General features: G+C 46.1%; 1 protein-coding gene across 6 annotated transcripts in view; it reads left to right on the top strand.

The window, feature by feature from the left end:
* ASPP (Ankyrin-repeat, SH3-domain, and Proline-rich-region containing Protein) overlaps positions 1–14031 on the top strand; it is a 110421-nt gene that overhangs the window by 54705 nt on the left and 41685 nt on the right. The window contains exon 1 of one of the 6 annotated variants that reach the window (XM_065489836.1): positions 3168–3188. The exons of 4 other annotated variants lie outside the window; for them this stretch is intronic. In XM_065489836.1, the coding sequence (XP_065345908.1) occupies positions 3183–3188 (6 nt within the window). In that variant the 5' untranslated portion in view covers positions 3168–3182. Of the gene's footprint in view, positions 1–3167; positions 3189–3739; positions 4073–14031 lie in introns of those variants that run through there. One more of the 6 variants, XM_065489832.1, reaches the window with a different exon arrangement.

The following is a 14031-nucleotide window of genomic DNA, read 5'->3' as shown; positions in this document are numbered from 1 at the left end:
CGGCAATTTATTTCGATAGGAAATTACATTTCGTGCTAGGGCGACCTAATTTTTGTCTGCGGAAGCAAATAAAGGGGCTCATCCTCGTGCTGCTGAGACGAGAAACGGAGAATAAAGCGCAGGATTAACGCTCTCAATTAATAAGTGTTGAAAATCTTAAGGTCATGGAATACTGATTTAATAACGTATCCAAGACCTAACAGGCAAACGCTAAAAAATCTAAGATTAAATTTTCAAAAAAATTAAAGCACCAAAATTGTTTGAGTATATATTTAACTGAAATCCTCATTTTGTTTTTATTTGCATGGTTAATTCCACAAACAATTTGTACAATCGACATCTTGCTGAAGCAAAATGTAGCTCAATGTTGCCAAATAAACATATCCTCTTTCACGTTGCTTTAACTTCCGAAAAAGGCCTCGGAAGTTTTCTTGTATTTTTATATTAATTTTTTCGCCAAGTACTCGTGGCACAAACGAATTTGTGCGTGCAAAGCTGGCGACGAGGAAATTGCCTGCAACCTTGTTAACGTTTTGAGCACCACTCGCCGAAGGGCGCTGTTTGTTTGCATGGCTTATGTACGCGCACACACACGCAGAGTATTATTTTGATGTGCCCTTTGAAGATCACATGAAGCGTGCAGCAGCCAGCCAGCCAGCATCAGGCACGCTTTTCATCATCCATCTATTTATCAAACGGGCCAGTAGTTTTCATAATTTTTCATCCCCGTGCGTGCACGCGTGCGTGCGTTTGAAAAGAGAGACTCTCATCGATGCGGATTGTGCCTGCTGATAAATGTTGCTGCCCAGCTCTCGCCGTAATTCATCGCACCACCGACGGTGAGGTCTCTTTTATTCACTCCACACAACGTCTTGCGTCTTGCGAAATAACTTGGCCGAGTTTCAAGAAGTGCAGCGAACAACTTGGCCGCCGGTGCTGCGTTGGTGAACGAGTAAAGTGGTGGTAGAAGTTGTCGGTGACGATGAGAGAATTTAATTCGTTGCAGGCATTTTTCATTTGTAGTTGCAGTTTTTCTTACAGGAAATGTGCAACTGAGTATGTTTTCCTGCGCACACTACCCCCTAATGACGTTGCTGATGCTGACAGCAGTGGCGTGACATTTTTTAGCAAAGTAGGTCGCGCACTCCCGCACCCCCTGAAGTGCACTTTGAGTGGAAGAGCACGAGGTGCACTCGAATCGTCCCTTTCAGACCTGGCGGACTCGCTGCAAATCGCGAATGGCTGTGCTCTGCAGGGGTCTCGCATCAGTGCAAACGCCGGGGAGCTGCATTCTTTGACTCGCGAAGATGCTCTATTCACACTATTCACAGAGGCGCGTGCTTGGTGCTTCACTAGCAATTACTTTAGCCGAAGGAAAAAATTTTCATTTCAAGCTCGTCTGACATAATTGGCACATTCCCTTGCTGCATTCTCTGTCGAGGGCTACTTGGTTTTATTTCCATTTGCATCAAAGATTTCTGCAAGCGGAAGAGAAGAATTTATATTGTGAAATAGCCTCCAAGCGATAAATAATGCAGTCCGTGGGAGGGCTGTCGGCGTTATTAGCGTCACCGATTTGCAAAAACAGGCAAATATGACGTGTTTCGCGCGCCCGCATCGTCGTTTCCATTATTAAATTGCGCCCATAAACACACCACGCTAAAATTAATTGAAAACAGTGGATCGCAGCGGCGCTCATTTTACGCCGGGCGCAAAATCGCCGTTTTTCCCCGTCGACGGCTTAATTTGAAAGCGCGTCCAATCAATAAAAATCAAAGCGGCGGTTTGGCGACCACGGAGATGAGTGAGCGTGCGTGTGTGTTTTATCACTTTCTGTCATCTCGACGGTTCTCCAAAGCGGCCAAATTAACGCCGGCGAACGACCAAACGACCAGTGCCGACTGCAATTACGCGCCGAGAGTGGCGCGCGTACATATTTTAAACTTTCATTACAACTCGTGCTCGCTTGTCACCGGCAGCCAGCCGAGTGCGGAATTAACCGACCGGTGTCCTTTCAACTTTTGTGCGCCGTTAAGCCCCCTTGGAAGTGTTAATTGACTACTGCTCGACTTTAATTAAATTTCCAGTTGCTAGAGGGCAAAAATTCCCCTCAATTAACCACCACCCGCCACCACCGCGAAAAGCTGAATTTTTTGCGCTCCGCGTGAAAGGGCAAAATTCTGGCTTTCCAGACGAGCGAGTTCGGCCACTTTTTGCCCCGACCAAATTAGAGGGCGCAATCCGAAATGTTGACTTAACAAACCACATCAGCGGCCGGGCACAAACTTGGTCTCCGCCGACTTTCCCAAGCGAGCTTGCGTTTCTTCTAGGCGGCGGTGTTTGCTGGCCTGTGCCTAATCTTTCATCAATACAAATAGTTAGTCGTGTTAGCAGCCAGATTCTCTCGTTTCTCGTCTCAGCCCGAGACGTGGGAGGTGTCAAATCAATAACACGACACGAGGGGCTGCTTTTGTAAACAGTCTCAAAGTGGCTGTCTGCTTTTTATTTATCTCTTCTTTCGTCGAGTGATATTTTAGAGACAATTTTTCCGACTTCGCAATCAGAGAAAATCGCGTCTCGGCGAGAAAGATGGGAATTCTGCCGTTGAAAGGTTAATGAGAAATGCCAATCGACCAGCGTACAAGCGACGACAGGTAAGCGCAAAAATCTAATCCTGAGCACGAAGAGCTAAATCCGTTTGAGCTGCGGCAAGAATCGTTCCTTTTCCCAGCCGTTCCAGCTCATATGCGAGGAGAAAATAAGAGGCATTACACGCGCAGACACACATTGTGAGAGATAGCACGTCTGGCTGATGCCGCGCAGGCAGACAATTTTCTTGCCTGCTTCCACAATCTTCGGGAAAGGAAAAATAATGGTGCTGGAGAGGAAATGATATTGATACATCGGGAGGAGAGCCGAATTGCTGCTGCAATAATAACATGGCACGCTGGTCTCCAGTCTCCAATCTCCTTTCTGCGCGCGCTCGCGATTTTTCTTTCCCTATTGCCACTCGCAAGGGCAAACAAAAGTGCTCTCCTTTTCAATTACTTCATGATCGCTTTCTTCTTCGTTTCGTTTTCCAGCGCTACGAACTCTTCCCGGGAAAGAACACATTTGAGTGGGTAAACAAGTCTACCGAGTCTCAAAAGAAGAACGACCAAGGTCATGACTATTGAGCAGAAATGGTGGTACGTTTTTAGCCCAGTTTAAACATCATCGATTAGTTTGACGTCATAAAGACTATTAATTGAGTTCTTCATCAGAGCTGATGCAACTTTTTAAGTATTGTGCAAGCGCTCCAGTTCGACTACAAAGCCGAAAGATTGAATCGCAGATCGATTGGCATGACTAGTTATACAAAGGAGTGCTACCTTGCACTAGTGCATTAATCCTCTCGTTATAATTATAATCGATAGAACAAACACGGTGGTGCCTGCCCACCCACCTCGACGTCAGCAGCGTTTAATCCGCAATCAATGACATCATCAAACCCGGTCGGCGTAGCAATAACAATTATTTCAACTACTGTCGCAGCACAAGCAGAATCTGCTGCAGCTGCTGCTGCGATTGCTGTGTTCAAGAGGGTATCAGAAAGAAAATAGAGTCCCTCCCTACTCTGGTGCGAGGAGAAGAGGAGCCCCTAACTGACGGGCAGATTCACTTATTCACCAGAGTGCGTTAAAGCAGAGGCTAAAATTAGCTCGGCCGACGTATGTAGTGTGCACGCACGCCACGCCGGAGTAGGCACTGTCCTCTTCAGCGTGACTGTGATCAGTGGCTTCAGGCGGTTAGTTAAAAAGCGGGTGGCCTGCGAGCAGCATCTCGCGCCCACCGCCCGCCGAAATGCGAGCGTGACGTACCGGTTGCATAAATTCGCACTCTCGGCAGAGATGCGTGATTATTTGTCTCGGGTCTGATTTGATTGTGTCCCGCGATGGCGGAGGCCAAAGAGGGCAGCGTGTGCAACAACAGCGACGACGACGGGTCGGTCGCTTCCACCGTCTCCATCAGCGTCAAGATGACAAAGGCGGCAGTCCTCCAACGCACTCTCAAGTGGGCAGGCTACAAACAGGTAAATGGACCGCACTGCCTAAAAGCTAACGGCCAGGGGAGGAAAATTGAGACACTTGTTTGCTTTTAGCTGACTCTTTGATAAATTGACACGAAATTTGCACGGAATTCATGAGGAAGCTATGCTAAAGAGCGTCCTTGAAAATTTATTTTGTTTTGGCACATGCAAAGAAAAATCTGTTTTCGACTGAAGCAGCTTGCTGTTTTTATCTAAACAGCTGTTTAGGCTTACTAGGTCGCTCTATACGCCCCCTCAATAGAGCCGTCCTTTGTTCCGTGTTGTGCGAGTTTGTCTCCCAGCTGTGCACAACACATATTCAAGACAAGTCTCTTTTATTCTTTATATCAGTTTGAGCAAACAATTGCTCAATTTGCCATCACTGCTGCAAGCGAGTGCCAATTGTGCCTGGAATTTCTGCAAGGTTGCTTCCCGAGTTTCTTTCCTCTTTTCCGCTGACATCAGAAACTTTTCTTTTCCTTTTATTCCGTCGTTAAAATTGTTGAATCAGTTCGTTAGTGCGTTATTATCGACAGAGAGGGACGCAAGAGTGGAAAAGAAGAATTCTTTGCGACTCCCAGTCTAATTATAAAGGTCGATGAGTAATTTGAATTCTTAACGAGCGCCTGTTTTCTTATGCGTTAGTTAAAATAAAGACCCGCAGCTAATTAAGGCGCGCGTCACACGCAGCACCGGCGCAGGAAGGGTTGTTTTCATTGTCTTAAAAGCGCGACGACCGTACTGTGGAGGATATTGTGTATTTATTTTCGGAATTCCGGTACCAGCGGCTGAACTGCTTTTCACTGCCTGCTGGGACGGAAAGCGCACACCGATTTGTGCATTTGCCCCGATCGTCAAAGCCTTTGTCATCGGCCGAAAATAATGTGTCTCTCGCACTCCAACACCGGCATGCACAATGTAGCGATCAATTTCCGAACGAGAAGGTAATGCCGCGCAAAAAAGCCAAGTTATCGCGCGCGCTGGTATGCAAATTGGTGCCGGCCAGCCAGTGACTCCTATTTTTAAGTAAAACAAACTGCCACGGTTTGCAAAAATAAAAACCGCGGCAAATTTCCATAATAATCTGCAACGAGCGTATGAGCGATACTGCCAACTTTGGGGCGAAATTTATGGCCGTTCCAGCATTATTTACGTGAAAGCGGTATCGGCTTTCAGGGTGTCACCGCAGGCCAAAAAACTGCGTCGATCGTGCTTGTACGCGCAAGTTGACGATTTTATTTTGAGCGGCCGTAATCAAGATAAATAGGCCTGCGCGCAGGTGCTGTTTGAAGAAGCGGCAAAACACCCACTTCATTTGGCCCTTGCACAGCCACATGCGCGCGTGTCGGAATATTCCGCGAGTTTTGCCGTCTAATTTAACTCGCGGAGAGCCGTTCTGCATGAAACGAATTTAATTACGCCACGCACGTTCTCCTCTGATTCAAAGCAGCTCGCAGCGTAATTCGAGCCGACGGGCCGACTGATCTGTTTATTCCTCTCGTGCATTTGCATGTGAACTCGGTGAAATTAACATTAGCCTCGCAATGCTCGCTCTCTCTCAGCAATAGCAACAGCAGCGCTGCGGAATTCGTTCGCGCCAAAAACTGAGAGAGCAAATGTTTGCCGCCGTGCTTGCTGCGTTTAGCAAGCTCTGCTGGTTTTAAACCTCCAAAGAATAATTAGAATTGACATTTTGCGGCGAATGGAGCTGTATACTAATAAGGAATTTAAATCTCGTCAGCTTTTATACGTCTTTCGGTTGAGTGTGTTCATAAGCCCCTAATGAGCTTTACACATTTACAACGGTGGAATCCGAGCCGAAACAGCTGGATATGAGAGCGAATTTGATCGATTTATCTCTTAAATAATGTAGAATTCAATAAGCTCGGCTCGTCTACAAATCCAAGTTGTAAATGGATCGTGATGAAATCACACGCTGGGAGTAGCTCAAAAGTTGCCCGAGCTGGGGAGTTATTACGAGAGGGTCCAACTTTGCTATTCTCTGGCGCATGCTGCTGCCGCTTTCCTCAATTGGAAGTCAAATGTTTGCACTGCCAGGAGCAGTCGGCGGAATATTTTCCTGTTCACCTATTCTCGAGCGCCTGCTGCTTGCGTCTCTCTTTCCTAAACGATCTCGAATCACAACTTTTGCATTATAAAGCGCAGCAGCGCGATGTTATAAAGTTGGGGAGCAAGCGACACGACGCAGCCCTCGCTCCCTCCCGCACACACACCTATAAATGTATGCATGAGGCAATATGTAACTCTCTTACTTATACAAGAGCTCCTCTCGCTATAGCACACAACGGCGAACGAATCCCCAACAATATGACAAAGGACTGAACTCGGCACTAGGCAATATGATGCAGAAGCGGCTGCTGGAGAGATAGAAAAAAGTGTGTAGCAGACAGATAAAATGAAATGGAAAACGGCCTCTCACTCCGGTCTCTTCACAGTCGATATCGCACTCGCATAATGCGGCCCTGAACGTTGATACCGCTCTCTCTTGCGACAAGAAATTTCGGACTGCACCTGCTCACCTGCCGCTCGGCACCAGCCTCTCAAGATACCTCAGCGCCGGAAGAAACTCTTTGTGGTGCACTAGAAAAGCTGGGTAATGAGACGACCGTGCCAAAGTCACCTTTGAACTCAATTCTCCGGTGTCGTGTGGAGTTGCTGATGCCGTGATTTAAAACTGCTCTCTGCTGGAAATTATCTTAATGATGTAATTCCACCCGCGTCGTGCAGCTAGGCAACGCCGCGCTTATTAGAGAGCCTTCGTCGACGAGATTTGTTACGGATACTAACTTGGATGTGGGAATGCAGTTAATGAATTTTACTCCGAGGAAAATTCTCCGTGCTGAAAGGCAGGCCTTGGTGGGAAACTTTTCCGCGGCACCATTATTGAATTAAATATTATGTAGTGAAGCAGACTAGGAAAATTATTTTCTGCTTGAAGGCAGTAAGGTGCCTTGATATAATCGAATTCTTCTCTTAATGTTGTTTCGCTTCTTTAAGTTTTGTTTTATCGAGCGGGACGAGTGTAGCATGTCTCACTGAAATTTCAGTGCTTGATTTAATTTTGCTGCATGCTCTGGCGACGTGGCTAAACACTTTAGCAAGAAGCTCAATTGGATTATTCCATTTATATGCAGTGCGTATGCATCCAGATTTACGCGAATTTCCACTAGCGCGCCAAAGCGGTCTGTCGGCTTTCCGCCAAGAAATGATACCGAGAACAGTTCCTTCGTTAACAGAGTTGCCGAGTTTATGCATTAATGATGAGTTCAAAGCTGTTTTTGCATAAATTACACCTCGCCATCGCTTGAAATATTCAAGAGTCTCGGCTCCTTTCGTAATGACGACTGCCTCTTACAAGCAAGTTTTGGCGCCGAAAGTGCAATGCTCGTGCATAATTTAGCCTGGAGAGCTGGCCAATAAAAATTCGATTACGGACCCCGTTAAAAGCCTCGCCGAAACTTTTTAATTATCTGCGCTGCTTTTGTTCTGCTATAGAGGAAAGTTGAGCCTAAATTGAATCGCGAGTGCTGATGATTCGGACGCCGGTCGCGAACAAAAACGGCTCTTTCTTGCACGACACGCCAAACTGCGTCTGGCAACCCGAGTTGTGATGCAACACAAGCTATCAAATTATAGCCAACTGCAAACACGTGCAAAAACCAGTGTCGTATCATAAAAGTAATCAGAGCCGCACAGCGCGCACTCATTGGACTCTATACAGCAGCAGCAGCAGCTCGATGCGAATTCGCGCGCGGTTGTTGCCAAGTAGAATGTTCATAAATTAATTACACCTACCGCGTGCTCCCCGCCCACACACAGCTCCGACCGAGCAATAATTATCGTCAGAATGCATAAACATCGAGCAGCCGCCCTCTCATCCCGCATCTGCGTCGTGCAAAATTGCACCCTAGCGAGCAGGCCGCGCGCGGCCAGATTGGTAGCATTGTATTAATTGTATGTGCGTTTGAACACATATTTACTTCTGAGTCCACAATTGTTTCCCTTTGCTTCCGCTTACACACTCAAAATGGAATGCTTACTGTCGCGGCGTTTTAATTCCGCTTGTTTGTCAAAGTGACAGAAAAGCTAATAGTTAATGTTGCACAACTTTGTTTCAATCCCTCGTGAATGAAACAAATAAATATTTGAAGAAGGGATTCAAATAAAATTATACGAAGTGCTTTCACCACTCATTTTTTAGTTAAAATAGCTTTAAAATTATTCAAACTATGAGAAGAACAAATTTATTCTCTATGCTTTATTTGAACGGTTGCTCTAAATTTTAGAAACGATATTTACCAGCTGTAATTACAAAGCTGTAAGCTGCCATAATTATTTATCAAATGGACCTTATTGTAGTAAACAAGCGAGTACGCTTTATTGAAATATTTGTGTGTTTGTCAAACAAATGATTGGGCTTGCGTGCGTTGCTGGTCGAATTTTCCCGCTAATAAAATTGATTACCAGGCACAAAATTAATCCGCTTACGCCAGAAAACAACTGGCTGAGCGAGTGAGCGGCCATCTGTATTTGCGCGGATAATCAAGCAGCAGCAGACCGCACCATCGCAATGAGTGTCATTTCGCTGAAAATAGAATCGAGCTGATTGATGGCGTAATCAAATACACCGGCGTATACGGAGTAATTCGATTTCGGACTCATGCGCGCAGATTCAATCGCACAAACCTTTCGAGCATATAAAAAACAGCGATTGAAAGGAAAGCCGGTCATTCCGACAGGCGGCCAGAACGTGGCTGGAATTCGTGTCATTAGGCGAGGTGGCTGGATGCTGGGGCTGGACCGGGCGGGCAGCAGCAACATTTTGGTTCTCCGAAGTGCCAGGCCCGCTCGGACGGGCATTGCATCACGCGCGTGTGTATTTCACCCGAAAGATAAGGCCGGCCGAACTAACTGATGTGCCTGGCTTGCGTTTGAGGCAATCAAGAGAGCGGTTTGCTCAACATTTCACCCGTCTGGCCGCCTGAGGAGAGAGCGACTGGGCCGGGGTGTCAGAGCGATGGTCCAGCGCGTGCTTTGTGGTTGCGGCTGATGAATCCGCCGCGAACAAAGCTCGATGTCCGTGTTAGCGACCCTCGTTTAATCATCATAATAATGTATATTTGGGATCCTATCACACCCAATGAAGCATCACGCGCCATGGGTTAAAATTTGAGTTAACACGTTTGATATAATTTTTCTGCCGCCATTTTCGTTGAAATAGCACTTCGTAATTCATTTTCGCAAACCCCCATCTTACAAGACGTGTGCCCCATCAAAGCCCTGCTGGAAAGCTTTTTCATGCGGAAAAATTCTTCCGAGTGGCTGTAATCCGCCCATTGAGACCACTTTTCATTGTTTCTTCGCCACGTTCGCGTGCAGCATGTTGTTGGCCAAACACTTTCGAGTGCGTTTTTTCGCCCTGACGATTTCACTCGTCGCACCGCAGCTTTGTTTCCGCCTCCTCACGGTACTTTTCGTTCCATCAGTTCGCATCCATCTATCAATCAAAGGCAGAAACAAAGGAAGAAAGGCTGGAAATAAACAAGCCAGAAGTAACAACCCAAGTGAGTGCAGCCTCACGACCGGCACGCAATTATTCCGCACACGATCATGCGGCCACGTATTTTGCCATCAACTGAATGCAATTTCAAATGATAATTTTCATCGTGACTGCTATTATCCATCCGCAAGTGAGCGTGAGCCTGACACTGCTTTACTGCAATAAATAGCTAATTTGCAATTTGGAAATGTGATGCAAGTGCCTCTCGCAATTTGTTTCAACTATCGTCGCGTGAATCTAAGAATTTCTGTCAAAATCATGCTTTAGTTGGCTTTCACTTTCTCTTTAGAGATGCCATGTGGTCATTTAATGCACTTCAAAGGCAACGTTAAATTATTTGGGGAGAGGAAAATAGCCGTACAAAAGGAATTTCAGCTAATTTGACAACAATGAGCAGAATCCACCTGATTCGTTTTTATCTACCTCTGGTCTGCATTCTTTGCAAATTGCCGGCAAATCAATCCATCAATTCAACCAGCCGCGCCGCTGGCTTTATTTATCGTCAGCATTTCCACCTGCTCGTCAGCAATCCTCTCGGCGGGTGCGCGAAAAAGAACGCAGTCATTTGCAGGCGGCTCGTCAAGCCACGGCGAGCGCGTTTTTGCACTCTGCATTCGGGGGCGAAACAAGAAAAGTGCTGCGTTGTGTTGCTCCATTGTGCCAACCAGCGCGGCCATTTATCAGTCAACGCGGCCCGAGTAATTTAATCCCTGCTTTTTCTCTTCCGCGCTCTCTGTTGTTTATTTTTTCGGAAAACAGTTAGGCTCCGTCAGCGTAGAATTGAATTACATACGCCCTGTCTCACGTCATCGCTGCCTGCACCGCCCATTCGCGAATTATTTATTCAATTGATGTAGCATGTTTGTTTCGCACACGCGACTTGCGAGCCGTGCCGGCGAAGAAGCTGCTGCAACGAGAGTGAAAAGTTTGCCGGCGGTACATACAGAATTGCAAAGGAGGAACACACACGGTGGCGATGAGCGTCTGCCTCCAAAGTAGTTTATTCGCCGTGAGGTTCTGCGAAAATTTCCCTTCCTGTTTTCGCAAGTCTCACACACAACATGATGTCATTAGCTCTTCAAACTCGCGGACAAAGAAATTCCGTGTATTTTTCTTTGGAGTGTTAGTCAACGACCTATAATTAACCATGGCAATGCCGCTTTGAGAATCTATAATTTAAATTTACAAAAGTCAAATATAAAGATAATAATGTATAGTTCCCTGTCAATTTATAACGGATGTCATGGGAATGCTCTGGTAAACTAAATGTTTTGCCCAACTTTGAGGATTATTCGTCGGCTTTTACGTAATCGGGTGAATTAATCTAACAGCTCTAACTTCAAAAGCAAAGACTATTTGATCCTACGCAATAATTCCCAAACACTTTGAAATTCCATCAGACGGTGAGCTAAGCGAGCCGCAGGGAATGCGACTGGTAAATGAGGCGTAAAAATTAATTCGTTCTCCATCCTGTCCAAAAACAAAGCCCCTTTCTTAGATGAAACAACAAACGGTGGCCCTGTACGCGGAACCAGACGGGCTGCCGTGGAAGTGCAAGATTAATGAAGCAGACGCTCACGGAGAGAATGCCACTTAAGTTTAGTACAGTCACTCTAACTCGTCGCCAATTCTCATCGCCAGGTAATATTCCGAGTGCGTTTCCACGCACAGGAAATTGCTTGCGCGCATCATCAAACGAACGCTAGACGCGCCTCACTGACTCGCGAGAGTGACAATTTAAATTAACCCTGCGTCATGCCGTTTACCTACGCCTGTGCAAATCGAGAACTTTGGACGGGGTGAGATGATATGAGGTATCGCGGTGGCTCGTTTGGCTGATCAAATATTATCGCCTTCACCCCCTCTTGTAATTCCATTGTGCTCGAAGACAGCACGCGAGCTGACTGTTTATTTAGACCCCGGCGGGATTTGGCCCGTCGTAATTCCTAATTAAAGAGCTGGAATGAAGACAGTCTCTTTTGCCCCTGTTTCGTTGATGCTAATTTGGTTGGATGGGACCCGGTCTGATATTTAAATTAATTAAAGAGATCGAGGAGGTTTACTGCTCTTGTGCGTCGACTTCTGTTAATGAGCGGAACTATCTTTTCAAATAAGTGGAGGAACGTTTATAGTCCTATTATTGTCAATGCTACACGGATTTAGAAACACACTAATTATTTTTTAGCCAGCACAGACAGTTAAATCTTTTTATCCCAAGCAATTTTGAATGGAAGAAATGTGGAAACGATTGGTCTATCCGTTCGAAGGCACTTTGAAAATTTGCTTCTGCGTTGCAGCTTTACCAAGAGGAGGAGTCGAGTCAGCTAGATTATGAATTAATACGGTTTCAAACTCTCCAATCGGTTGGCAATGATCCAGCTCACAAAAATTGCAAAAGCCCGTTGATTCCGATAAGCCTCTTAGGAGTGAGAGAGCTACATAAGTGTCAGAAGTCGCGAAACTTGCCCCTTTTCAAGTTACGTTTGCAGTAAGAAGCGCGAGTGCCGCCGGCCGCCGTCATATTTCAAGTGTAATTACTTCACATGAGGCGAAATCGTCTCGCTGCTGGCTGTCCCAGCGTCATTAAAGATGGATGAAGTGGAGTGGGAAAGAAAGGGTGTCTGCTTTCTATGTATCCTCAGCCGTCCGCCCCGCCCGTCCGTTGAGAAGAGCTAGAGCAGACCCCGTGTGTGCCACGGCCGGATTGACGTGCTCGTTCGCTTGGTTTAATCTCGAGAGGCTATATTATTACCCCCAGCCCGAAGACGCGGGGCGGCAGCGGCGGCGGCGACGTCGGTGGGTCAATGAAAAAGCCTTTTGGATAATTTCCTTTTACGTCCGAGAGTTTGGTGCTCCTTAAGTCCGTGCACCGGGTCGAATCAGTGCGACTCGCATTCGCTGAATTCAAATTGCCTGCTCTCGCATCCCGATCCGAGGAGTGACCCTTGCTCAGCAAATGTAGCGTGAAAGAAAGCATGCAGGCACAGCTGCTGGGATGAAATTGGACCGGAGCGAAAGCTGGTCGATTCAAAAGACGCTTTTATTTGTAATTAAATCGCCTGATTCAGGCTGAGAATCAGGCTCTTCAGGGAAAGGTACAAAGTGCTTTGTCTGCGCAGCGTTTTAGCTTGATTGGTGCTTGATAGATTTGGAAGCTGAGCTTAAACAAGAGCACAAGATTCGAAATCCAGGGTCTGATTTCATTACATAGTCAAATTGCAACATCTTCTCTGTAATTTGATTCCCTTATCTTTTGGAATGAAGCTTGTGCTCAAGGCTGTAGAAGCTCGCTTGGGAGTTTAAATTAAATTATAAAATAACAGCAAAATATTTCATCAACTCAGACCCTCGTTTCAAAATTCATTAATTATTTTCCAATTTAAAATATGTCGCTGTAAATCCATATTACCTATCATTTGCACTGGTAAATCTCAATACCAAGTTTGATTTGTGTCATGCTAGCTTTCATATCCCCGTGGAGCAATAAACTGATTATTTCCACATTTACCCCGGGGCTCCAAATTTCACAGTGGATCAATAAAACGTGTACCCACAAATCAAAGCCGCTCATGGTTAGCGAAAATTAGTCCGCGACCAGTTCAAAGACTGCTGCTGTTTGTGCACGTTCATAGCAGCAGTTCAATCGTTAGCTGCGGAGCGGATATCAAACTTTGACGGCGCAGCCCAAGCAGAATAAATAAACACGCTCGTGAGTAAAAGTACCGCTGCTTTAATTATCAATTTGCTCGGCTCTGCGGGAAATAATGCGATTCGCTGCTGGGAAAGACAACGTGCTGTCTCCCGCGGTAGTCAGATTTTCCGGCGTAGCGAGCACGTACTCGTTTAGCGAAATAATAAATGCATTGTTGTGCTTGTAAACAAATCGCAGGCGTTCTGTGTCGGGAAATGAATGCAAAGGAGACGGGAATTTGGAGCAATCCACCGCCGCACGTCTTTGTTTGCGTGCATAATGCAGACATCAATCAGATTTAAAATCTGCTGCGTGTGCGCCCAGCTTGAATCTCATTTCCCTCGCTCTGTCGGTTGGTTGCTCTACCGCCGAATGAAGAGAGCACCGGCTTTTATTATATCGAGCCAACAGAGAGCTAGGCAAAGACGCGAGGAATGAGTTTTCCCATCTTTTTTATCACCAGCACACGGTACCGTGTAGTAAACAAAACATCCCATAACCGTAAATACTTACGTGCAAAACAGCCCTTCTTTTCAGGCGCACACTCGGCACCACATATACGTATCTGGCGAACGCAAATCATCAAGTTTGCTATAAAGCTGTGCGCGTTAATGGTCTTCCGCTCCATTTTTGGAGGAATATAGTTCCCCCGAAAACCTTCCTCAGTCACAAACTAGAGATTGAACCTCT

This window comes from Cloeon dipterum, chromosome 4 (genome assembly GCF_949628265.1).
Source record: "Cloeon dipterum chromosome 4, ieCloDipt1.1, whole genome shotgun sequence".
In the NCBI taxonomy this organism is placed as follows: domain Eukaryota; kingdom Metazoa; phylum Arthropoda; class Insecta; order Ephemeroptera; family Baetidae; genus Cloeon; species Cloeon dipterum.
Note: the sequence above shows the minus strand (reverse complement) of the source record. Positions and strands in the feature narration are given on the sequence as shown.